The sequence below is a fragment of the Schistocerca piceifrons genome, chromosome 7 (genome assembly GCF_021461385.2).
Source record: "Schistocerca piceifrons isolate TAMUIC-IGC-003096 chromosome 7, iqSchPice1.1, whole genome shotgun sequence".
NCBI lineage: Eukaryota > Metazoa > Arthropoda > Insecta > Orthoptera > Acrididae > Schistocerca > Schistocerca piceifrons.
The window spans coordinates 18,962,928-18,989,010 of NC_060144.1; the positions used below are offsets into that span (position 1 = coordinate 18,962,928).

Sequence of the window (26,083 nt, forward strand, 5' to 3'; positions counted from 1 at the left end):
TTATCTCTTGGTCTCCCTCTACGATTTTTACCCTCCACGCTGCCCTCAGAAGGTGTCCTACCAACCGATCCCTTCTTCTAGTCCTGTTGACCACAAATTCCTCTTCTCCCCAACCCTATTCAGTACCTCCTCATTAGTTACGCGATCTACCCACCTAATCTTCCGCATCCTTCTGTAGCACCACATTTCGAAAGCTTCTAATCTCTTCTTGTCTAAACTTCTTATCGTCCACGTTTAACATCCATAAATGGCCACACTCCACATAATTACTTTTAGAATAGACTTTCTAACACTTAAATCTATACTCGATGTTAAGAAATTTCTCTTCTTCAGAAACACTTTTCTTGCCAGTGCCAGTCTACTTTTTATACCCTCTCTATTTCGACCATCATCAGTTATTTTGTTCCCTAAATATCAAAACTCATCTAGTACTTTAAGTGTCTCATTTCCTAATGCAATTCCCTCAGCACCACCTGATTTAATTCGAGTACATTCCATTATCCTCGTTTTGCTTTTGTAGATGTTCACCTTACATTCTCCTTTGAAGACAGTGTCCATTTCCGTTCAACTGCTCTTCAGGTCCTTTGCTGTCTCTGACAGAATTACAATGTGATCGGCAAACCTCAATAGTTTTTACTTCTTCTCCAGGGATTTTAATACCTACTTCAAATTTTTCTTTTGTTTCCTTTACTGCTGGCTCAATATATAGATTGAATAACATCGGGATAGTCTACAACCCTAACTTCCCCCATGACTATTAAATTTTCGTCTCCCTTCACTACCTGAATAATTTCTTTTATCTCATCATACATTTCATCAATTTTTTCTTCATCTGCAGATCTAGTTGACGTATAAACTTGTACTAGTGTGGTAGGCGTGGGCTCCGTGTCTATCTTGTCTACAATAATGAGTTCACTATTTGTTCGTAGTAGCTTACCAGTGCTCCTCTTTTTTTATTCATTAATAAACCTACTCCTGCTTTACCCCTATTTGATTTTGTATTTATAATCCTGTATTCACCTGACCAGAAGTCTTGTTCCTCCTGCTACCGAACTTCACTAATTCCCACTATATCTAACCTATCCATTCCCCTTTTTAAATTTTCTAGCCTACCTGCCCTATAAAGGGATCCGACATTTCCCGCTCCGAATCGTAGAATGCCAGTTTTCTTTCCCCTGATAACGACGTCCTCTTGATTAGTCCACGCCCGGAGATCCGAATGGGGGACTATTTTACCTTCGCAATATTTTACCCAAGACGGCGCCACCATCACTTAACCACACAGTAAAGCTGCGTGCCCGCCGGAAAAATTACGGCCATAGTTCTCCTTGCTTTCAGCCGTTGCAGAACCAGCACATCAAGGTCGTTTTGGTTAATGTTACAAGGCCAGATCAGTCAATCATCCAGACTGTTGCCCCTGCAACTACTGAAAAGGTTGCTGCCCCTCTTCAGGTACCACGCGTTTGTCTGGCCTCTCAACAGATACCCCTCCGTTGTGGTTGCTCCTGTATCGCTGAGGGACGCATGCCTCACCACGAACTTCGAGATCCACTGTTCATGGAGCGGGTCGGGGTGGGGGGTGGGGGGGGGGGACGACACCTTCCGTGTATTAGCATTTAATACTACTCATTTAACTGGTGATACATTAAAGTTTTATCTTTTGAGCTACATATGCTACCAATTGTTAATTAAAAATTCGTCTATGGAGTAGAACGAGTTGTCCAGTAAAAATGGTTTTAGATTAGATTTGGAATTTACTCCGGCGCCTGTAAGATATTTAGTGCTATTATGCAAATGATCAAAGTTTTTCGCGACTTCATATTGTGCTCCTTTCTGATCCGCTGTCGACTTAAGTAAAAAGAGTAAAAGTAATGAAGACAATCTGTTCCCTTGTAATCTTGTAGCAGTAGACATGACTGTTCTTCACATATTGTGATGGATTATTAACAAAGAATTTCATTTGTAAAAATATACATTGTAAGGGAGCTCCTTACACAGGCATCTATAAGATGTTTGTGAGTGTACACCACATATTATTCCCAATGATCTTTCTTTCGCAATAAATAATTTCTTTCTAAATGATGAGTTACCCCAGAAGATAATATTGTACTATTTGACAATAGTGATGGGAATATTTAAAAATGTGAAAGCATTTACTTTTTAATTTCCAGGACAATAAAAGCTGCTGGACTTCACTCTTTGAGCAACGCAGTAATATATTTCATCCGCTTAGAGTTTTTAATTAAGTTGTACACTCTAAAATGTGGACCATTCCACCCCTTTTTACTGATTCCTGTAGTTGTGAAGCATTAATTGTTGTGTTATTTGTTTGTGTTGTATAGAAATGAATGTAGTGTTTTGTTATTAGAGTAAACAAGTAGTACATTTTGAAATAAGCACTTAATAATTCGTTTAAAAAGGCTGTAAACAATTTCTTCTGATTTGTTCCTAACACGATTAGCTATAACGCTTGTCTCGTGTATAAATAGTACTTAATACAATGTCATTCAGATATTTAAGATACGGGAGTAGACTCAAAATGCAACCACGTCGAGCTCTGTTAATGGTTCCTCCCCAGTCACTTAACTTTTCTCTCGTTCAGCACAAATTTTTACATTCTTTTTCTTACGTTTGATTCAAGCGTATTGTTTGGAAAGCCAATAGTTCTGTAAAATTTAAGTTTTTCTAAGAGACTATTGTGATCAACGCAATCCAACGTTTCGACAGGCCACAGTAAATATCAACTAATGATATGTTGTTGTTTAGGCCTAGGTGAGTGAATATGTAAATGGAATTCCCTGTCGAGAAACTCTTCTAGACTTGAAACTGTGACGTGAAAAGTTCTACAATTGTGTACCTAAGTCTCTCGCATGTTTTAGAGAAATATGTCTGTAAAGAAACTGGAAGATAATTACTCGCATACTATGTAAATTGAAGGAAGAGGGGGGAGGGGAGAGCCGAAGGAAATGGAAGGGAAGGAACTAATGACGTCAGCAGCATCGCGACTTGGGCGCAATCTGCGGCGACGAGTGAAAATGTGTGCCGGACCGGGACTCGAACCAATTCCGTTTACCAGTGCGCTACCTGGACACAGTGTCTATCGCAAACACCTGGATATATCAGGTAGAACAGACACCAGGCATTCATATGATTTATTCGCCTCTATGGGTAGTAAATCTACAACCTTCAGTGCAGATGCAAATTGGCGTTCGACCGCCAGCGGGGATGTAAAATTAGCGAACATGAAGACGTGGACAGGGCTGCTGGTAGGTGGTGCCTGGTGGGAGACAGTCCGCGCATTTGAGATAAACGCTGTGTCCAGGTGCCGGAGTGGTAAACGCAACTGTCTAGTAAGCAGGAGACCCTGGGTTCGAGTCTCGGTTCACCATACATTTTCTCTTCTCTCCACTGATTCCGCACAAAGTCCTGATGCAGCTGATACTGTTAGCTCCTTCCCTTTCCCTCCTTGTCTCCCTCTCCCTCCCCCCCCCCCCCCCTCCTTTAAGTTTACGTAATATGTGTCACAGCTGCGGATCCCCAGGTGGTGTACATTCTTTTGGACAAGAACAGACACCACGCTTTCATTTAATTACTTGCATCTTTCGAGTTATGTTCCCTATAAAGAGGTTGGAAGAGCTGAAGAAGACGGCCGGTGTGGCCGAGCGGTTCTAGGCGCTTTAGTCAGGAACCGCGCTGCTGCTACGGTCGCAGGTTCGAATCCTGCCACGGGTATGGATGTGTGTGATGTTCTTAGGTTAGTTAGGTTTAAGTAGTTCTAAGTCTAGGGGACTGATGACCTCAGATGTTAAGTCCCATAGTGCTTAGGGTCATTTGAACCATTTGAACTGAACAAAAGGCAGTCGCGTCGTTGGGCAGACTGGATTCATTGATTGGGGAAGGAGACCAAACAGCGAGATCATCGGTCCCATCGGATTGGGGGAGGATGGGAAGGAACTGAAGTTAAAATCTTCTGGGTTGTTAGGCCGCGTAATGTTTCTCCTAAAATGTTGGACGATTCGACCCCTCTGCTGGGATTTTCCTAGGGATCTTTTGGAGTCCACTACTGCTAGAACACTGTAGTGGACACCAAAAGATCCGGAGGAAGACCCCAGCAGAGGGGTCGAATCGTCCAACGTTTTAGGAGAAACATTACGCGGCCTAACAACCCAGAAGATTTTAACTTCAGTGACAACGGCCACGAACGCCTGCAGACTTACATGATGGGGAAGGAAGTTGGTCGTGCCCTTTTAAAGGAACCGTCCCTGCATTTTCCTGAAACGATTTTGTGTAATCACGGAAAACCTAAATCAGGATGGCAGGATGTGGGTTTGAACCGTAGTCCTCCCGAATGCGAGTGCGGTCTGCTAACCACTGCGGCACCTCACTCGGCGCCAGACCGGAGACTCACCTGGTGCGCCAGCCTGAGGAACAGCTGCTCGGAGCGCAGGATGTTGAGGACCTTGCAGATGGCGACGCACATGGTGGAGGCGACGCACAGCGCCAGCGTCGCCTGGTCCAGGTCGGCGCCCGCCTGCCGGTCCACCACCGCCGCCACCTGCCGGCACAGCACAGCTCCACACACCAGCACACCTTCCGCAGGTCCCGCTCCTCAACGCTGCAGGGCGACGCCGCTCGGCGCTGCTGCGTTATCTCTTACAGCCTTTCGTTCGGAGAGCGTGTTTATTTCGAGGCCTACTCACAAGTGCTAATTGAAAAAAGTAAGCTGCGTCATATATTTTTAATTTGTTTGCACAACCCCGGCACCGACCACTAGGAGTACGGTGTTTGGCTGAAAATCAATTACGCATTGTACGCCAATTTCAATCCCAACCACTGCTTAAATTTTGAATAAAAATTATGAGCAATGGTGACTGAAGACCCCTACATCTACGTCTACATCTACATGCATACTCCGCAATCCACCATACGGTGCGTGGCGGAGGGTACCTCGTACCACAACTAGCATCTTCTCTCCCTGTTCCACTCCCAAACAGAACGAGGGAAAAATGACTGCCTCTATGCCTCTGTACGAGCCCTAATCGCTCTTATCTTTGTGGTCTTTCCGCGAAATATAAGTTGGCGGCAGTAAAATTGTACTGCAGTGAGCCTCAAATGCTGGTTCTCTAAATTTCCTCAGTAGCGATTCACGAAAAGAACGCCTCCTTTCCTCTAGAGACTCTCACCGGAGTTCCTGAAGCATTTCCGTAACACTCGCGTGATGACCAAACCTACCAGTAACAAATCTAGCAGCCCACCTCTGAATTGCTTCTATGTCCTCCCTCAATCCGACCTGATAGGGGTCCCAAACGCTCGAGCAGTACTCAAGAATAGGTCGTATTAGTGTTTTATAAGCGGTCTCCTTTACAGATGAACCACATCTTCCCAAAATTCTACCAATGAACCGAAGACGACTATCCGCCTTCCCGCAACTGCCATTACATGCTTGTCCCACTTCATATCGCTCTGCAATGTTATGCCCAAATATTTAATCGAAGTGACTGTGTCAAGCGCTACACTACTAATGGAGTATTCAAACATTACGGGATTTTTTTTTTCCTATTCACCTGCATTAATTTACATTTATCTATATTTAGAGTTAGCTGCCATTCTTTACACCAATCACAAATCCTGTCCAAGTCATCTTCTATCTTCCTACAGTCATAGCATAAGGAGAGATTGCCGAAGGCCTTGTAAAAGAGAACGGAGAAGCGAATGGAGGTTGGGGACACTTTCTTACCCTTGGGGTGAGAAACTGCCCTCACAATGCGGAAGAATCAGCAGCGATCAACGGTATGAAGACACATTATGTGTATCCACAGGATATGGGTGGTCAACTGTTCAACACTTGCGCATCTATTCGCTCCTGCACATCTCCGCAGGCGTCAATCCGTGTCATTTATGGTTCGTTGTTCATCACAGATGCCTCGGCGTCAGTTTTGGACACCGCCATTTTGCCATACACGGTATACTTTAACCACGGTGGCACGCGAACAGTTTACAAACTTGGCCGTTTCGGAAATGGTTCCACCCTCGGCCCAAAAGCCAATGATCATGCCCTTTTTACGTCAAATAAATCGCTCCGTTTCAGCATTCCGACAAAGACTGCACTGTTTTCTGTGTTCCCCCGATACACTTTATATACTCTCCACCGCTAGTGGTGTCACCTCTCGACTGTAAGTGGGTACTGCACGTTGACATCGAATATAGGCGGTGGTCTCATTAGTGTGATTGGACCGTATAATAGAAACCACTGTTCAAAAACCACAGGAGGAGGAAGCATACTTGGAGGCACGGGAAGACTCAAGCTGGCCTGCATCATGGCCAGACAGAGATTCCGAAATCAGATAGTGGATTCCAAGGCATACCCAGGAGCAGCTGTAGACGCACATCACAAATTATCAATTATGAAGAGCAAACTGAACTTTAGGAGAATAGTCAGGAAGAATCAGTGTGGAATAATTGGCATTTCAACTACTGACAAATGATGATGTTTACTTAAAGGTCTCGAAAGATTTCGATACCGTAATAATGACTACCATAGTAGGAGCAAACAAATATAGGTACAAGGTATGTAACAGCGAAGAAACCACGAGTAACAGAAGAAATACTTGAACTAATCGTCGAAAGAAGGAAGGGAAAAAACTTCAGGAAAAGCAAAGAATAATACAATGTCAATGTGTTAGAATCGACATAAATAAGATGTGCAGAGTAGGTAAAGCTAAGTGATTGGAGGAAAAATCTGAACAAATCACGAAGGAAATGATTATCAGAAGGACAGTTACAAGATACGTGAAGTCACGACAACATTCAGTGAGGACCAAAGACGTCAACATTAAGAGCGCAATACGAATGTCACTGTTAAACGCAGAGCAGTACTCTTTCCTGAGTACAGGAAACGGCACAAAAAATTTCCACACGTCAGAATTCTAGGTCTGGCCGTCGGCACGATTTTACAGCACTGTAGGATACAAAAGTTTCTGGACGAAGTGTTGTCACAAAGCAGTATCTGGTCGTAGTCTAAAAGTGGAGTCACAAACGACGGCGGTCGAGTTTAGGCTCGCTCGCCACACCTACGCCACTCATTCTTGGACAACCAATGAGCGTTCGGTAGTGTTCTGCAGTGAATGTCGTACCCAGTGCGAGCATTAAACGTGATCCTAGCGAGTTATTAGATTAGCAGCGCAAGGAGCTATATCTTGATGTTAACACTGTTGACAAACTCGTACTGTAGCTAGTACGTTGCTACATCCTTGGATGCTAGCAAGATTTGGAGGCAGCTTCGAAACTGATGACCAAGAGCCCGAAGATTACTTGTAAGGGTATCATATTTAATAGCTCCAGGCTTAGATGCTTGCTTTGCTTGGGCTTCTACTTGTTCGTTTCCAGGCATCCAAGAGTGGTCTTTCATCCATGTATCACGATGTTGCGAGAGTTCCTCTGCATCCAAAACACAACATCGACAATTTCAGCTACTATGGAGTTGGTACAACTGTACTACAGCTGGTACAATGTACTAACAGAGATGATGACTACTATCCTTGGTGTGGACGTCTATGCGAATTATAAGGTTTACAAAATGGCAGTCAGCTCTGCTGTCATGATAGTGGAGTCTGGATCCAGTTTTTATAGGACTTGTTGTTTGCCTCGGGGTATCCTGTAGGTACTACCAGCACCTTCACTAGACTTGGATCCATTTGTACACATCACACACCTATTGTGTTTGTGAGATAGGAATCCCATTTCCGTTGCGTTAGTTGGGTCCTGGTTTTGACACATTAAACTGGTAAACTGGTCCTGATATCAATCTGCAGGGTCAACGTTTCGTATGGCCTCCTGTAGTGCGGTAGAAGAACACTTTTCAATATTTGGTGCCCTAATATCTGCATCTACATGTATTCAGCCGCGATAGGTGGCAGTTACTTATTTATCCAGTACCTTCCGCTTGCACAACAGAATGTTAATACCCGAATTTTTGCGTCAAAGGATTCATATTCTTCGAAACAGAGTAATAGGAGGAATTTCTTGCACTGGAATATTCGTCGCAACTTTTAATGGTGGCTTATTGGCTTCAACCAGTAATGTGTTCGTCAGGCTTGGCATGAACGCCCCAGTAACTCTACGCAAGGCTTTGTACTGTGTAGTGTCGATTCTTTGGACCGTGCCGTGTGATGCTTATCCGTAGCACAGGTGTCTGTAACGGGAGTGTCTCCTTAGTAGGAGCCGGTCTAAAGCTTTTGCTGTCCACACCATACTCCACTTGTAGCTCTGATGAGATTGCAAGCTTTTTCACAGCTGGTAATGATATGTCAGCTACTACATCGTAGTTTGTCATCGATTATTCCAAGATATTGAACTGTTTTCGCAAATGGAAAGGTATGTTGTCGCAGATACATTGTTTGGGAAAGTGGAATCAGATTGCGAACAAAGATCATAAGAATGGACTTGCTGTCAGAGATTTTGAAGCCACTTTCTGTACCTCACTCATGCAGACATATGAGGGCGGTGTTATTTTCAGATGACGGAACTGATGAGTACTGGCTTCGGAATATATGCATGCGTCGTCTGCGTATTGTAATATTTGGGTATCACTGTCGAAAAGGGCGTGATGGTCTGCAGTATAGACACTGAACAGTAAGGAAGCCGAGACTTATCCCGGTGGGAATCCTCTGCTAGTTTCTCTGGGTCCCAGTGTAGTTCCGTGTTGCAAAATGATTGTCTCCCTGTTGCTCAGAAAACTTACAGCGTTATGAACGAGGTATTCAAATGGTTCAAATGGCTCTGAGCACTATGGGACTCGACTTCTGAGGTCATAAGTCCCCTAGAACTTAGAACTACTGAAACCTAACTAACCTAAGAACATCACACACATCCATGCCCGAGGCAGGATTCGAACCTGCGACCGTAGCGGTCGCTCGGCTCCAGACTGTAGCGCCTAGAACCGCACGGCCACTCCGGCCGGCTGTAGTGAGTCGGTTTGGATCTTTTATGTCCATATACTACTGTAAATTTTGAGCGGCAGCAGTTTACTTTTTGTGGGATGAGTCGTCACAAAGGGTGGTCAATACAGGTTGTTTCAAAAAGAAATTTACAACTTGAAAATTCATATAAATTAATTGACGGTACCTACAGAGGTGATTGTAGCATCAATTTGTAGAGACACACATCGAGTTTTGTGTCCGCAACTCGTGGTCTGGTGGCTAGCGTTGCTGCCTCTGGATCACAGGGTCCCAGGTTGGATTACTGGCCGGGTTGGGGATTTTCTCTGCCTGGGGACTGGGCTAGACTGGACTGAGTAAAAACGTTGGAATTTTGTATGGATGCTGATGATCGCGCAGTTGAGCGCCCCACAAACCAAACATCATCATCATCAAGTTTTGCTTCGAGTAGTTTTCTAGTGCCGGATCGCACCGTAAGGAGCGCTAGTGGCAGTTGCGTTCAAGATGGCTGCCTTCATTGGACCCGAGCGTGATAGCTGAGTGTTTTGGTTTGAAGAATTGAAGTCGGCTACAACAGTTCAGCGTAGTTTCCGTACCAAGTACGCTAAAGATCCTCCTAGTAGACCTACAATTTATGAGTGGCATAAATGTTTTGTAGAACAGGGTGTTCGGTAAGACATGGGAAATCATCAGGTCGTCCAAGCAGATCTGAAGACGCCGTTGAGCGTACCTGGATGTGTTACACCAGTTTTTGATGTCACAGATCGATGAGGATGACCAAGACTGGGGGACCTCCTCACTACGGATCAATTGGTATGAAAGTAAATCTAATCTTATCTATATATATATATATATATATATATATAACTTCTGCACAATTTCAGTGCAGTAATGTGTTCATTGTTAATGTGTGTGTAAGGTACAATCTAACTTCTGCACCATTTCAGTGCAGTAATATGTTCATTGTAAATAAGTATTATAGTAGTTGTATTAGATGTTGATTACCTTATAAATAAATAAATAAACTTTTTAATTTTAAATTCAGTGCATTAGTATTTGTAAAATGACTCTTTCATATAGCGTTCATTAAAATATGACGATCATTCCACTTGGGACCTGTGGAATGGTACATTAGCTTATTTGTTTTAGTTGTAAATATTTGTCATGTATTGTTGTTTTTCTGATATGTTCCACATTCTGGGGGACCTCCTCACTACGGATAAATTGGTATGAAAGTAAATCTAATCTTATCTAATCTAATGGATTGGCGTGATGCGCCAATTGCATGGCCCCCACGTTACCCAGACCTGACGCCACTGGATCTTTTTTAATGGGGTTCATCGATGATATCGTGTTTGTTCCTCCTTTACCAGCTTCTCTATCTTAACTTAGAGCAAGAATACACGTAACCACCTAGTAAGTTACATGTGCAATGCTACAGCGAGTATGGGAAGAAATTGACTTTCAATGGGATGTGTGCAGGATAACCAACATAAATCATCTTTAATTTAAGGTAAAAAACCTTGATGTGTTTCCCTACAACATAATAGAAAGCCCAGCTGTATATCTTCTTTCAATAAATTTATATGAATTTTTAAAGTTGTAAAGTCCTTTTTGAAACACCCTTATAATTCGGGCCAAGTGCAGCACCTTGGAGCTCTCGCATCGAAGAGGGTTGTGTTATGCCACTGTTGTCCTCTTCAGATTCCGCCTCGTCTTGTTTGTCCACTACATCAGGCTCAGCTCTCATACACAAGAACGATTCTGGAAGTTCGTCGGATGTTGTAGGTGTGTGCATATCCATTGTCGGACCTGTTTTAATGTTGCGTATTACATTCCAGAGCCTGGTTACAGGAGTTTCTTTGCAGACTGCAGTACAGAAACTGTGCCAAGATTTTCTTTTTTGTGCTTGAATATTTTCTTGGCTGCAGCTTGTGCTTTCTTAAGGACAAGAAAGTTTGTACCATTACACAGATTTTTGTGTTTTGTTAATCTCTCCCGCCGTTACTTGATGTCTGCGTCACAATATGAACCCCACCAACTGGGTAATAGCCTGTGAGTAGTCCACTTATATCTTTCTTGAGGTACTGAGACTTCCGCTGCATCGTTGATAAGGGATATCAGAACCTCAGAGTCTCTTTCGGAATTCCCAATTCCGATGATCGATTCCAGTTGTCTTTCAGTATAGGTTTCGTATAGGTTCGTATAGGTTCCAACTGCATTTGGTTGCGTTCCATCTCTCTCCGTTTGCATATTTGACAGTCTCCCTAGGTTGTGCGTTTATTATAATTTGAATTGGCAGGTGATCCAAACCTAAAGTATCCGGTATCACTCCCAATGTTGTTCCGGTAGACAATACAAGGGATATTATGCTCAAGTCCACTGCCGTTGGAGCTGCATTTGGTTGGACTATTCCTGAGCCAACATTTAGTACTTTAAGGTTTTCCGAAAATAGTACGCCCACTAGCATTTTTGCCATTTGCGTTGGCATATCTGCAGCCCCACACTGCATGTTGGCCGCTAAAGTCATCTAGTAGCAGAAAGGGATTTCTGAGGTAGGCAATGAGTGTTGTTAGCTGTTGTTAGGAAAGTGTATCAATCCGCAGACGGATACCTACCACTTGCAATGAGTCGTGCTGAGTGGCAGTTTTGACAAGGGAAATGTGGATGTCTTGTTTTACCAACAATGCTGCACCGCTATTGCATCATTTTTATCTCCTCTAATGACTGGGAAGTCAGGGAGCGATAATGATTCGCTCGGTTTTAACCATGTTTCTGTGATGGCACAAATGTTTCGAGGAGAATATGTCTAAGGCTACCCTTGTTTGCCTTGAGCGATCCTGTGTCCCACTGGATGATTTTATAGGCCATTTTGGGGTGTAAGGAATAGGGTTAACTCATTCTAGATTAGCTTCTGGATTGAGTTTGTTTGTAGTAGTGGAATGGGCCCATTAGTAGCCTGTCGGTAGGATATTCACGACTGCCATAATTATACTTAAAATTTTGTTAATGAAGTAGTTCCCAACATCAATCCGTTGGTTGAGTTTGTGAAACTGTGGTGGGTTGGGACCCACTGCAGCAAAAGGAACGTAAAGTTCTGGTTGATACAGTTGGTCGCACGGAACCAACAACTGAGAAAACTTTTGGTCGCAACGTAAGAGAAATTATCGACAAGACCGCACCGTGTGTTGCAATCTTTGACCTTCGAATGTTCACCTTTGCCACTCCTTATCGAAAAATCGTGAAAGAAAATTCCTTTCTGGACGAAACTGCACTTTAAACCAGACATGACGGCATCTTTAACACCGAAGGAGTAGGTTTCTGCAATATATTCTCTAACATTGCCTAAAACAGTTTAACAATTCTCAGGCATCAAGACAAAAAGCAATGAATGACATTTTGCTGCGTGGTGGGCACTGATTTATGCCAATGAGGAAAGTTAGAAATTTGTGCCAGACAGGGATTTGAACCCTGGTCCCCTGCTCACTAAGCACATGCCCTGACCACTATGCAACACGGACACAGACATCATAGCACCTGCACAGACTATCATAGACGGCCTCCCGTCAGACCCAAATTCTCTACTTATCCACATGCTACTGACCTAATACCTATGTCCATTATTCTCATTACTCGCAGCGCTTCGCTGATTTCCGAAAGAGTTCGATTGTGTTGTGCATCTGTACTGAAGGATTGCAGAATGCAGATCACTGCAGGAATTCCAGAGATTTTTGAGATCACAAATGGTCTTAGACAAGGAGACGCATTATCTCCATTTTTTTAATTTAATTTTAGAAAAGGAAGACAGAGAACACTAAAAATTAAACCAAACTGGATAATATCACAATAAATCCGCTTGAATACTCAGACGATGATGTGCTATCAAGTGGTAGTAAGGAGAACTTACAGCTCATGACAAATCCTTACAGAAATATTGTAAGGAAATCAGGGTTACAAACCAACGAGGAGAAACCTGAGTACATGGTCGTGAGCAGGGCACCCAATAATTAAACCCCATGTATAGCTTACCTATTCACCTTTAAAGGACTAGACATATTTATAAATTTGGGAAACGTTTTTAGCGTGCAGAATAGAATGGAAATCGATATTAAGGCAAGGACCGACCGGTAAATAGATCATATTATGGCTTACGGGACGTACTGTACATTAGAGCAGTTTTGAGAAGTTTTAAAGTCAAATTAGTAGTACCCTCCGAAGTCTTTTGAGAGAAAGACATTAAGGAAGGTATTTGACCCCAAAAGGGACACGTGTCACAGAAAGGGAAGATATTAAAAAACCGGGCACTGGCAGACCTATACTCACAAGCTGATATTGTCGGTAGAATGAGAAAAGAAGATTGATGTGGGCTAATTAGGATGGAAGTGGGAAGACTACTTCGAGTAGCACTCTCAGGATCCGTGGAACGCAGAAAGAGGAGGCCAGGGACAAGACAGAACTGTGATATTGACAGGGATACCGAAGCGATGGGCCTGGGAAAAGGAGAATGGACCCCAAAAGTCAGGAACAGAAATGACTGGAGGAGGAATGTAGAGAATACATGTGGTCTTCCAGGCCAAAGCGATAGTTAAGAATTGGTAGAGGGCGACCAGATGTCCTTTCTGTCGGCAACCCAACTCTCCTAGGAAGGAGTTGTTGGGTCTCATTTGTCTGCTCCTAGTGTTATCCGGTGTGAAAGTGTAAGAACGTTTTCGAAGTGTTTGCCAATAGTAAATTATGGCGGGTCGTCGGGTACCAGCTCAGTATTCACCTAGTCAGATGCGGAAAACCACCTAAAAACACATCCCAGGCTGGCCAGTACGCCGATCCCCATCGTTAATCTGCGTGGTGGATTCGATAAGGAACTATTCGGTGGCATCACACAGAACACAACTTGCTTCTCGTATACTGGTAAAGTTAGCGACTTGCTTAAAATCAACATTATTTAAAGTAGAATTTGCGTTGCTGAGACAATGTATTCTGATAAATTCTAGAACCAGTAAACCATAAGATAATCTTTTTCTTTGTTTTGTCTAGGGATTTCCTGACAGATGTCTTCTGGCAAAGTATAAAATTTAATTATTGTATGGTCAATATACAAATTAGTTTAATTATGCTTATGAATTACACAGTTCATCCTAAATTCAGTCTTACTATTATTAATCACAAATACCACTAGCGATTTGCAGGGTTATTCAGCTGCCTCTATCACTGGGTTTTATGTAACCTGCAATCCCTTCAAAAACCACACAAGAGATTTTCTTATTCTCTCACTTCCTACGCGCAAAATATTAGTCCAACAGAAAAAATTAACAGAAACTTTTCGTAGGAAATTTAATCTCGTTAAATTTTGTACTGGGATATGTTTTTGCAGGAGACCACGGTTTTCGAATTGTTCAAGAAAAACGCTTTTGAAGGTCACTTTTGTACCTTTTTCTTGCATAATTCAATAACTATGGCCTCTAGCAAAAAATATACCACGACGTTATTTAATTACATTACATAAAGATCCTGTTCATTTTTTCTCCAGGACTAACAGTTTGCCCATAGCGACTGTGAGAATACGAAAATCTTACTTGTGGCATTTGAAGGTATTATGGGCTGCATAAAACGCATAGGTAGGCACAGCTGAATACTTTGTGTGCAAAGACACACAAGTTTGGAAAGACGCTTCTGCAGGATATTTTGTTACCTACTTTACATAATATTTTTGCTATACGCTTCTCTAGCACAAACAGACGGCGGTTGTAATGAAACTTTAGATACTTGAGCCAGTGTAGACGGAAAAGTATTTTCCATGTGGGCACTCAGCTTCACGGGAATGATGTTCCGATTGTGCGCTGCGAGATTTGCGTTGTTAGTAGTGTCAGTGGCATGACTTGCCGTTAGGCGCCGGTATTGGTATGGCGACGTAAGACTGAAACACGAGCATCTTTATGCATTACCGTTGCGGACAGTTAATACGGGTCTGTAGAAGGTAACAATGTTACATCAAAACAATAGCAGTAGCGCTTCCGCTCTCAGCGAGTATCGACGCATTAGAGGAATACGGAGACGTCCTTTTTCCGCACGGGGATTGAAGAATACGATTCCAAAGTTCGAATTGACTGGCGATTTGGGAATTTCTCCTGGGATATGGCGACCGCCAATTGCGTCACAAATTGCTGAAGAAGTTACTGTTGTCACGGCTCCGAATGCAGTATGCAGTGCGCGAGATGCGTAACGACAGCTTAACATGGTCCGCCGTTCAAAAAGTGCTGAGAACAGCTCTGAAATGGTATCTCTAGTGCGAGTCCAGGCTGTCGTGGATGCAGATGAGCAACGTTTGTAACCTGGAACGTAAACATGGTACGTAATAAACAAATGTTATCATCTCATGTGGAAATTAAAATATGTTTCTTTCAACAGTTTGTTATTTCTCTTACGCATGTCCTTACAAAATTTCATTGCCCTACGATTATGGCCGGCCATAGTGGCAGAGCGGTTCTAGGCGCTACAGTCTGGAACCGCGTGACCGCTACGGTCACAGGTTCGAATCCTGTCTCGGGCATGGATGTGTGTGATGTCCTTAGGTTAGTTAGGTATAAGTAGTTCTAAGTTCTAGGGGACTGATGACCTCAGAAGTTAAGTCCCATAGCGCTCAGAGCCATTTGAACCTACGATTACGCTTGTCCTTTCAAGTACTGAAATGTTAATTATAACCACACTGTATATTTCTTTTTGCCCAAGCTACAAAGTTCTTTCCGAAACTAATGTCTCTTATTTTTGTGTTGATTTTGTGACTGTCCGAGCCAGTTTGTAGTATTGATCGTCCTTCTTATAGACTGTTGCTTTCATTGTCCTGCGACCGACAACGGTAGCAGGTTCAAATGGTTCAAATGGCTCTGAGCACTATGGGACTTAACAGCTGTGGTCATCAGTCCCCTAGAACTTAGAACTACTTAAACCTAACTAACCTAAGGACATCACACACATCCACGCCCGAGGCAGGATTCGAACCTGCGACCGTAGCAGTCGCGTGGTTCCGGACTGCGCGCCTAGAACCGCGAGACCACCGCGGCCGGCCACGGTAGCAGGGAGCGTTGCGAAATGGCGTACGCGTGAAACAGTGACGTGTGATTGAATTCCTGACTGCTGAACAAACTGAGCAAATTGAAATCCATCGAAAGATCTAAGGAGACGATACAGCAGACGTGATCAATCTGAGGCGATGCCTACTGCGTATCAGTAGCGGCGAAGTGGGTGTGCAAGATAGGCCACACCCCTGTCGCCCTACTCATCCTTCATGAAGAATAGCATCCAGATCAACTCATCCGTGATGATCGGCGGATTACGATCGAGAAATTTTATGTGCATCTTATAGTCGGCTGTAATAGAAGACAATATATCACGCAACTTTGTTTATCACAAGGTGTATGTGACATGTTTAGAAGAGACCAAACAAATCATCTAATTTTGTCGGGACTTGTTGCACTAGAACAAGACTGAACACCATTAAGTGGTGTTACCATTACGAGCAGGAATCCAAACGACATTCCACAGAATGGCGACATGCGATTTCTCCAACAAAGAAGTAATTCAAGATACAGCCATGTGTAGGCAAAGTGATGTGCACTGTCTTCTCGGACAGGCCGCATATGGTTCTTTTGGATGATTTGGAGCGAAAAGCAACTGTCCATTCAGAACGCTACAACACGACACAGACTAGGCTGCAAGGCTGAATTTTAAAGGTCACGCCAGAGAAGTATACGAACTGCGCTTGCAACGTGGTGATTCCAGGTTCCTCAACAGTTTCGCGACTGTGGAACTCATTGCCATACTTGGATGGACTTTCCTCCCACATTCACCACACAGTTCGAATGAGCACTTTCAGAATTCCATTACTCTGTGTCTGGGAAAGATGATCTATGTTCCAACACTCTCCAGAGTCAGATGCTGTCGTCAAAGAGGCAGTTGGTTTATCTTTCGCAAAACTGCATAATGGATGGTAGTGAGTATGCAGAAAAATGACAGTACATGAGTGAAGTCTTACTCTGTTGTTCCCTGTTATTATGCCTTCTGTATGTGTCGTAGTTCCCATGAAATTAAATGTGAGGTATTTGTTTCGCAATGACCCTCGTACTTTACACAGAAGCCTATCCCATATGATAGTACTAAGATAGTACTAAGTGAAAATGTGCTAGGAAACGATCTGTAGATCAGCACAATGAGAGAGAGATTTACAACAGCAAAGCAGGCACAACTGATCTGTGCCTAGCATGAATATACTTTTAGCAGAATACTTTACTCAGCAGCATGGACTTGTTGTCATTCTGATTTGAGAGGGTTATTAGGAATGTATATTATGCGATCTGAAGTATAGGGACACCCCTATGTAATGCGCAGCTGACCACTACATGAGAAGCAGTAGCAGCAGAATGTGTCGGGCTTCCCGAGCACGAGCTCCCGGGTTCGATTCCCGGCGACGTCAGGCATTTTCACCTGCCTGGAAATGACTAGATGATGTCCTCATCATCTCATCATCATTCCCTCCTACATATATCTCGCGAAGAGACCATGAGGATAAAATCAGAGAGATTAGAGCCCACACAGAAGCATACCGACAATCCTTCTTTGCACGAACAATAGGAGACTGGAATAGAAGGGAGAACCGATAGAGGTACTCAGGGTACCCTCCGCCACACACCGTCAGGTGGCTTGCCGAGTATGGATGTAGATGTAGATGTAGATGTAGATATACCATATGGCATTTTCACCTGCCTCGAAATGACTAGATGTTTGTGTTGTCCTCATCATCTCATCATCATTCATGAATGTGGCGAGTGTGGACTGAGAAAAGAGTGGGAATTCGTACGGGCGCTCATAAGCGCGCAGTTGAGCGTCCCACAAACCAAACATCATCATCATCATCATCATCATCAGAATGGGTCGGGCAGTGACTTCGAACGTGGACTACATAGTCGATATCATCTGAGCAATAAATCCATCAGCGACATTTGAACCCTTCTAAAGCTGCCGCAATCGACTGTTGATGTAATTGTGAACCGAAAACGTGAAGGTACAATCACAGGTAAACCAAGACAGACTTTATGAGCTGACAGGTCGGGACCGCCCAGCATTGCGGATTATGGCAATAAAAAATCGCACGGAAGAAATCACTCGTGAGTTCGAAAATGTTAGCATTAGTCAGCTGTTACTATGTGCAGCGAGTTAAAAGAATGGATACAATGGTGGAGCAGCGCCTCATAACCCACACATTTCTCTATCCAGTACTAAGCGACACTTGAGCTGGTGTAAAGGGCGACGCAACTTGACAGTGGATGAATCGAAACGATTGATTTGGAGTGATGAATAATGCTATACCATATGGCAATCCGATGGAGGCGTTTTGCTTTTGGCAAATGCCTGGAGAACGTCACTTGTCATCGTGTATAGTGCCAACAGTGCGGTACAGAGGAGGCGGTGTTACGGTATGGCGGTGTTTATCGAGGTCAAGTTTTGGTACTCCAATTACTCATAAGAAAGTACTAAATGCTGGAGTAGACGAAAACATTTCACAGCACTGTGCACAGTAGAGGAACAGTTCGGAGTCTGTCATTGTTTGTATCAGCAAGACAACGCAACCTGCCACAAAGCAAAATCTGTGAGACAATGGTTTCTAAACAATTACATTCCTGAAATGGACTGGCCTGCCCAGAATACCTACCTGAACACATCGCACATGTCTGGAATATTGATTGGCGACTCCATGGAGTGTTCTGGGCACCACGACCAAATAGTGGATAGAATTGGAAGGAGAATCAGCATTGGTCGTACTTTTTTTTTTGTTTTATTATCCGTAAAATCGATTTTAGGTCACTTAGTGACCATCCTCAGTGCTGTAATATACAATTAATATTGGTAGGCACTGGTATCAACAAGCTTAGAGTGATCTCATAAACTGTAGTTTAGTGCCTACCAATTTTAATTGTATATTACACCACTGAGGATGGTCACTAAATGAACGAATATCGATTTTGCGGATAATAAAACAAACAAAAAAATACGACCAATGCTGATTCTCCTTCCAATTCTACCTCTGGAATAGTTACAACGTCTGTTCACATCCCGACGTCCAACATCACAATCTTCAGGTTTCTTGAGAATTTTCATTGCATTGGTGCAAGTGATCACGCAAGTGTGGATTCCAAGACGTAACAGTGGATCGTGAAACTGCTTGTTGTAGTGGAAATGTTGCTGATGTCTTGCTCTACACCCAAGGAATCCAGTAGACAGCGGTTGTTGACTGGTGTAAGACGAGGGTGGATCCATTAGCGGAAACAACCATCTAGTGTTTAAATGCTCCAAATTAAGTGAACAAGAACGGAACAGATTACGTTCAAATGGTTCAAATGGCTGTAAACACTATGGGACTTAACTTCTAAGGTCATCAGTCCCCTAGACGTAGAACTACTTTAACGTAACAAACCTAAGGACAACACACACATCAGTGCCCGAGGCAGGATTCGAACCTGCGACCATAGCAGCAGCGCGGTTCCGGACTGAAGCGCCTAGAACCGCTCGCTCACAGCGGCCGGTTACAGATGAAGTACCAGGAAGAAATACGAGGGGCGTTCAGAAAGTAAGCTCCGATCGGTCGCGAAATGGAAACGACTATGAAAATCCGATAAAGCTTTGCACAGATGTGTTGGGTAGTGTCTCTAGTATAACCCCAGTTAGCATCACGTCGCTCTTCTCACTTCTGAGCTCGCAGTGAGTGCGTAAAGATGTCTAGAAAATAGTGTCTGCCGCCAAGTACGAGGGCCTGGTGAGAAATTTCGCCTGAAGCTATGCAGCTAACATTACATAACTGTCGTGCTGTTTCTTCCTCAAGACAATTCTCAGCCGCATTCTGCAGGGGCAATGAAGATGCTCCTGCATCGTTTTCAAATGGAAGTGTGAGATTACCCACAATACAGTCCGCAATTGTCTCCCCTTGAGTTTCATCTCTGGTCACATGAACCGCTGTCTTTGAAGACAACATTTTGACACAGACAACGAGGTGTAGGCCAGCGTGGAGAATTGGCGGAAAGCACTGGCGGCTGCCTTCTATGATGAGGCTATTGAAAAGTTGGTACAACGCTATGACAAAAGTCTAAGTCAGAACGGCGACTACGTAGAGAAGTAGCTGAAAGGTGTAGCTAATTGTGACAAGTAAAACATTTCTGATGTTCACTGTGGTTTCAATTTGGCAATCAATCGGAGCTTACTTTCTGAACAGGCCTCGTAGTTAGTTATGAATTTGTTATTGTCCACGAAAATGCGAATTATTTGTTCTATTTTAGCTTCTGAAATAATAAGTGGTACTTGCGAAGAATAAACAAAATTAATAAAATCACTAGCGTCTCTAGTTTTTGCTGCTGAGGACATTCACAGGTCCCGCCGTGTTACCTGTGTGGCGACGAAGCAGGCGGTGAGGCCGAGCACGGCGGCCGAGTAGAGCGGGTAGCAGCCGCTGGCCGGGGAGGGGTGCCGCAGGGCGCCGCTCCAGTGCATCAGGCGCAGCAGCAGGCGCACCAGCTCCATCACACGCTGGCCGGGCTGCGCAGCGGTAACCTCTCCTCAGGAACAAAGTACACTGCTGGTCGTCCGAACTGTAGCTCCAGGAAGCACGGCAGATTAAGCAATTTTACTCATTCTGCGTAATCGGAACCTCTATCACTCGTATTAAACGGCCAACAGCTTCACCAGGTCACAATTGCAAGTTGCCTATCTAACGGCTTTCAGGGGCAACATTTTATCTTTGGTATTTCATACAATCATTGACCGAACTGAAAAGTTTGCCGCCATAACCTCCTCAGTAAGAGGTACAATCTTACGTTAAAATGTTAACACAATAAGTGAAGTATCACAGTTAGAAACTTAGTATACCTCCTGAGGTAAATTAAATCAGGGCGCGCGAACTAGCCAGACTACGTTGATCCAGAATTTGAGGACAAGATTACTTATCGAGTTACAACAAATATCACACATAATTTCAAAGGTTTTCGAAACTTCTTCTAACTGGTACCGAGCGAGGTGTCGCAGTGGTTAGCACACTGGACTCGCATTCGGAAGGACGACAGTTCAATCCCGCGTCTGGCCATCCTGATTTAGGTTTTCCGTGATTTCCCTAAATCGCTCCAGGCAAATGCCGGGATGGTTCCTTTGCAAAGGCACGGCCGAATTCCTTCCCCGTCCTTCCCTAATCCAATGAGACCGATGACCTCGCTGTTTGGTCTCTTCCCCCAAACAATCTAATCCTTCTAACTGGTCTCCCCCCCCCTCCCCCCGCCCCTGACCCCCCAAAAAAGTAAAGTAACAGATTTATTGCTTACTACATTATCGCTATTCGTGGAGTAAAAGCTAAACTCCTCCCAAACAGGCCATGAAGGCCCAACGGTACCGACCAGCCGCTGTGTCATCCTCAGCCCACAGGCGAATATGGAAGCGAGGAGGGGGGGGGGGGGGGGGACGGCATGTGGTCAGCACACCGCTCTCCCGGCGGCCGTGTGTCACTTTATGAGACCGGAAACAAGGACAAAGTGCACCCAGCTTGCCTACCGATGGCCACACGAAACGTTCCATTATCATTTTGACAGTGCTCTTCGCCCCTGCATGCACTAGGCTGTGCACGCTTTCGGACACTTGCGAAATTGTGCAGCGATGTAGGGCCGCGGTCCTTGGCAAAGGACGCTCCAAAAAAATTGTTCAAATGGCTCTAAGCATTATGGGACTTAACATCTGTGGTCATAAGCCCCCTACACTTAGAACTACTTAAACCTAATTAACCTAAGGACGTCACACACATCCATGGCCGAGGCAGGATTCGAACCTGCGACCGTAGCAGCCACGTGCTTCCCGACTGAAAAAGGACGCTCCACCAACACGTAACACCACAACCTGGTACCTCGACCTGCCGGAACGGCACATTCGAAGACTGATCCCTCGGTAGGTCTTGCAGCTAATGGTCTGCCATTTGTGCCTTGGCGAGGTCATCGTACATCAGGATCGCAACCGCTCCAGACGCGCGGGAGAGGAAGTCGGCCAATATGTTTTCAGCGCCTCTAATATGTCGAACATCCGTCGTGAACTGGCAACAGACTCGATGTACCTGTAGAGTTAAGCACATATAGTGTTCATTCTGGAATGCGGATACAGTTGACTTGTGGTCCATAAAATTCTCAGTGGACGAGCGTCGACATGAGGATGAAAGCGCTTCATCTTTCAAAAATTGCCAACAATTCTCCATTATAGGTGCTCCAGTTCGTTTGCTGTGGCAGTAGCTTCTTCGGAAAAAAACTAATGGCTGCAAACAATCGTCCACTTTCTGTTGTAGCGCGGCCCCAATTGAGGTCGAACATCACACCTAACGGTGCAGCTGGTACCAGGTGGGCCAGTAACACTGCTTGCTCAATACTGTTCTGCAAAGCGCGAAAGGCCGTGTTAATCTCTGAAGTCCACTTCAGTAAAGACTTCCCTTTAGTGCAGTGGCTAGCAAGAGCATTCGTAAGAGGTTCTTGAATGGGATGCTCTTGGTAGTATATGGCGGCGCCAAAAATTCACCATCCCTAATAGTGATCCAAGTTGTCGGTAGTTCTTCAGACGTTGCAACTCTCCAACTTTACCAGCAACAGCGAAATTCCATTCCATGAAAATCTACAACTGAGAAACGTCACTTCAGTTGTATCTGTTAGCATTTGTCTTCGTTCAGTGTTGTATCGTAATCTTGTAACCTTTCCGTACCTTGGCTACCTGCCTGACATGTGATTGTGCTTCAAAAGATAATACCAAAATGCGGTCGAGATATACAGAAAACGGCAATCTGTGAAACATGTTGTCAATCAACCATTGTCAGGTCTCAGCCGCGTTTTTCAGTCCAAAGGGCATGTCCAAAGACTCGAAAAAGCCGAAGATCGTGGTTACTGCTACCTTGGGAACATTCATAGCTGCTAAAATAATCAGCTTTAGGCTTTGAGTCAATCAAGGACTGTAAAAACAGTTGCCGCAGCCAAAGCATATCTGAATTTTTAAATGTGTGGACTAGGATATTTGTCTGCAAGGTCCTGGCATTTAATATCGAGTAATCCAAGCAAGGATGTCGCGTACCGTCTTTCTTCCGGAACAAATGTAGTGGTGACACGCAGGTGCTGTCCAAACGCCATATGATACCGGAACGCAACATCTCTTCAAAAAAATGTTTTAATTTGCAGTATTTTATCTGGCACTACTATGTAGACGCGATGCGCGGGCAACATGCGGTCTTTCGTTATTTTGGTGAAAGGTAAAGTCACAGGTACATCGAACATAGGACACAACCACAGATCTAAACACGTCGGAAATGTAACGGATGATGTGCAAATTACCAATTATGCGAGCCAGAGGTGGTCCTGTTGTGTACCCGATGGATCACCACTCCATCGCGCCAGATGCTGCATCCGAGTTTCCTTTGGCGTCTTACTAGCAGCACGTTTTGTTCCATTGAGAGCACTTTGGGATTCAGCTACTGCATACACAGAGACCTAAATCACAGCATTCTACATCACATGCCTGGCGTGTGCAAAGCCTCAGTCATTTTACGAAAACTGACTTTACAGCCAAAATTATCGGACCTCCAGCTGCAGTAGAACTATCGCCAATGTGTGAGTTCATCGATTTTCTCCTGATTGGTTGTGCACTCTGGGCACTCATTCAGCGTGGATACCGTTGTCTCATAGAAAAGGAAACAAATTCTCAACATAATATATCCAGAACAAAAGTATACCTGGCCTATGCTACAAAAGCACTCCCCACTTGAATATATCTTCCGTACATCCTGAACGCTTTTTGCAGGCCAAATCCAACAGAAATTCAATAACTATTATTCCTTATATAGAATGTAAATGAACTGTGCAGAATATATAAATGCGTATATAGTGTGTAAGACTTTTGTTATTGTTGTATAAGTTCCTGCTATCGGTAATGTAAATTTCGTTGATACTCATTAATATATGTTTAATCCCAACTGGATGCGACTGGAAGAAACAATGTAAAGTAACAGAGTAAACGTGGACTCCTTGGTGGTGTGCAAGAGTTACTCTTTCGGTCAGTTAAAGAATTGTGCACATCGGACTCAAAATGCGATGAAACTGTGGCGACGGTGGAGATCGCGCGTTTCGCAGCGCGATCAGCTGATCGTCAAGTTACGTCAAAGAAGTTGGCGCGTTCATCGCCTGAGGCGTTGACACATGCGCTTATTACATATCTAAAAAGAGACACTATTGGACTCTGTGGTTTTAGTTTTTAATATTATTACTCCGTTGTTATCTGTCACAGCGACGAGTCTGCCTACCCTTTACTTTTCCAATGAATGATCCTCTTCTCAGCATTCACGACTTTCCTTTACATAGCCTGAGGCGTTGACGCATGCCCCTATTCCATATCTAAAAAGAGACACTATTGGACTCTGTGGTTTTAGTTTTTAATATTATTACTCCGTTGTTATCTGTCACAGCGACGAGTCTGCCTACCCTTTACTTTTCCAATGAATGATCCTCTTCTCAGCATTCACGACTTTCCTTTACATAGCCTGAGGCGTTGACGCATGCCCCTATTCCATATCTAAAAAGAGACACTATTGGACTCTGTGGTTTTAGTTTTTAATATTATTACTCCGTTGTTATCTGTCACAGCGACGAGTCTGCCTACCCTTTACTTTTCCAATGAATGTTCCTGTTCTCAGCATACACGACTTTCCTTTACGTAGTTGAAGTGGAGAGTTTTTTTTTAGTACATAAAAAAGAATAACGCTCGCATCTGCCGCGCGTTGTATGCCCACGTATCACACGCAGTTTAGTGGCAGCCTTATAGCACCCTAAGATAAGCTTCAAAACCATGGAGATACAGTAAGGCGATATGGCGCTGAACGTTGCCGCCATGTTAGGCGCCACAAAACATTAGTAGACTACTGCTTACAATTGTTTCTTATTGCTCTATCTAAGAGCATGTCCTCTGACGAGCATCTCAACAAAGTCAGAATAAGTCGGTGTATGGGCCTACATAACAGTAACAATAATCCATTTGTGTATAGTACATGCTGTTTTTCAATGGACACAAATGTTGTAAAACTCAAAATTTAAGTTTGATTCAGTGCTTGAGGTTTATCTTTGTTAGAGTAATCGAGGTTTATTTAAAAACTGGCGAAACGGTAAATAAATAAAGAAGTCAGATGTTATGTAATAATAAATTAGAGTCTTTCTAAAGAATATATAAAATAAACTAAAAATAACCTATATATCAAAGATGCAGTGCTTGAGATCTACATAAGAGTATGTCCTCCCATATCAAGAAGTCACAAGCAATACAGTAATGGATCAAAATAATGTTTATACAACTGTCCTCATATCATACAGAATAAAATAATAATATAATGATCTATATTTAAATGACATGTTGGTCAAGGTCTACATAAGATCCTGCCCAACTACAAAGATATTGGCAAGATCAGAAAGATGCAATGCACACAGCACCAGATTTACAAAAAGACAATCATAAGGCATTCAGTTATAGAACATGTTCACTTAATGCAAAAAAGTGCTTAAGTGTAATACAGATTTCGAGGTTTATATACATTGTAGTATTCAAGTTTTATTTATCAGGAGGCACAAAATTCATCATGAAATCAGATCTAGTATGGTAAGAAACTGAATTAATATATTGCTTGCATAATTATATCCCTCATACATGTATAAAATGAAAGGATTCTATATGCAAAAGATGTCGTGCTCAAGGTCTACCTAAGAGCATCTCTAATGCAGAATGTATTGGTAAAGTCAGAATGGTATGGTGCATGACCTGCGATATAGTTTACATGACTTCTCATATCACATTCTAAGTCATTGCTTTTTAATATACATTGTGAATTAACTGGTAGTATATGTATGTGTAACATACAATGTTGTATGGCTGATACCTGTTAACCTTGTTGTCTTGCACAGAAGTGTGTGCAGTTATAAAATATCCTAGAAGATAGCAAGAAATTTTTTTCGGTTTGAATCTAATTGATCGCTGAGCAAACCTCCTGAGATTTCTTTGTGGTGACTATATATCTGTAAGTTTTCAGGAATTCTTAATTTCTTTTATTTGGGTACATC

The 26,083-nt window shown here is 43.4% G+C and overlaps 1 protein-coding gene across 1 annotated transcript in view; it reads right to left on the bottom strand.

The window, feature by feature from the left end:
- LOC124805054 overlaps positions 1–20,498 on the bottom strand; it is a 71,238-nt gene extending 50,740 nt beyond the window's left edge. Inside the window, exons 1-2 of the mRNA XM_047265477.1 lie at positions 20,364–20,498; positions 4,409–4,555 (exon numbers count right to left, since the gene is read on the bottom strand). Coding sequence (XP_047121433.1) covers positions 4,409–4,555; positions 20,364–20,498 — 282 coding nt within the window. The remainder of the gene's footprint in view (positions 1–4,408; positions 4,556–20,363) is intronic.
- Between the last annotated feature and the right edge of the window lie 5,585 nt (positions 20,499–26,083).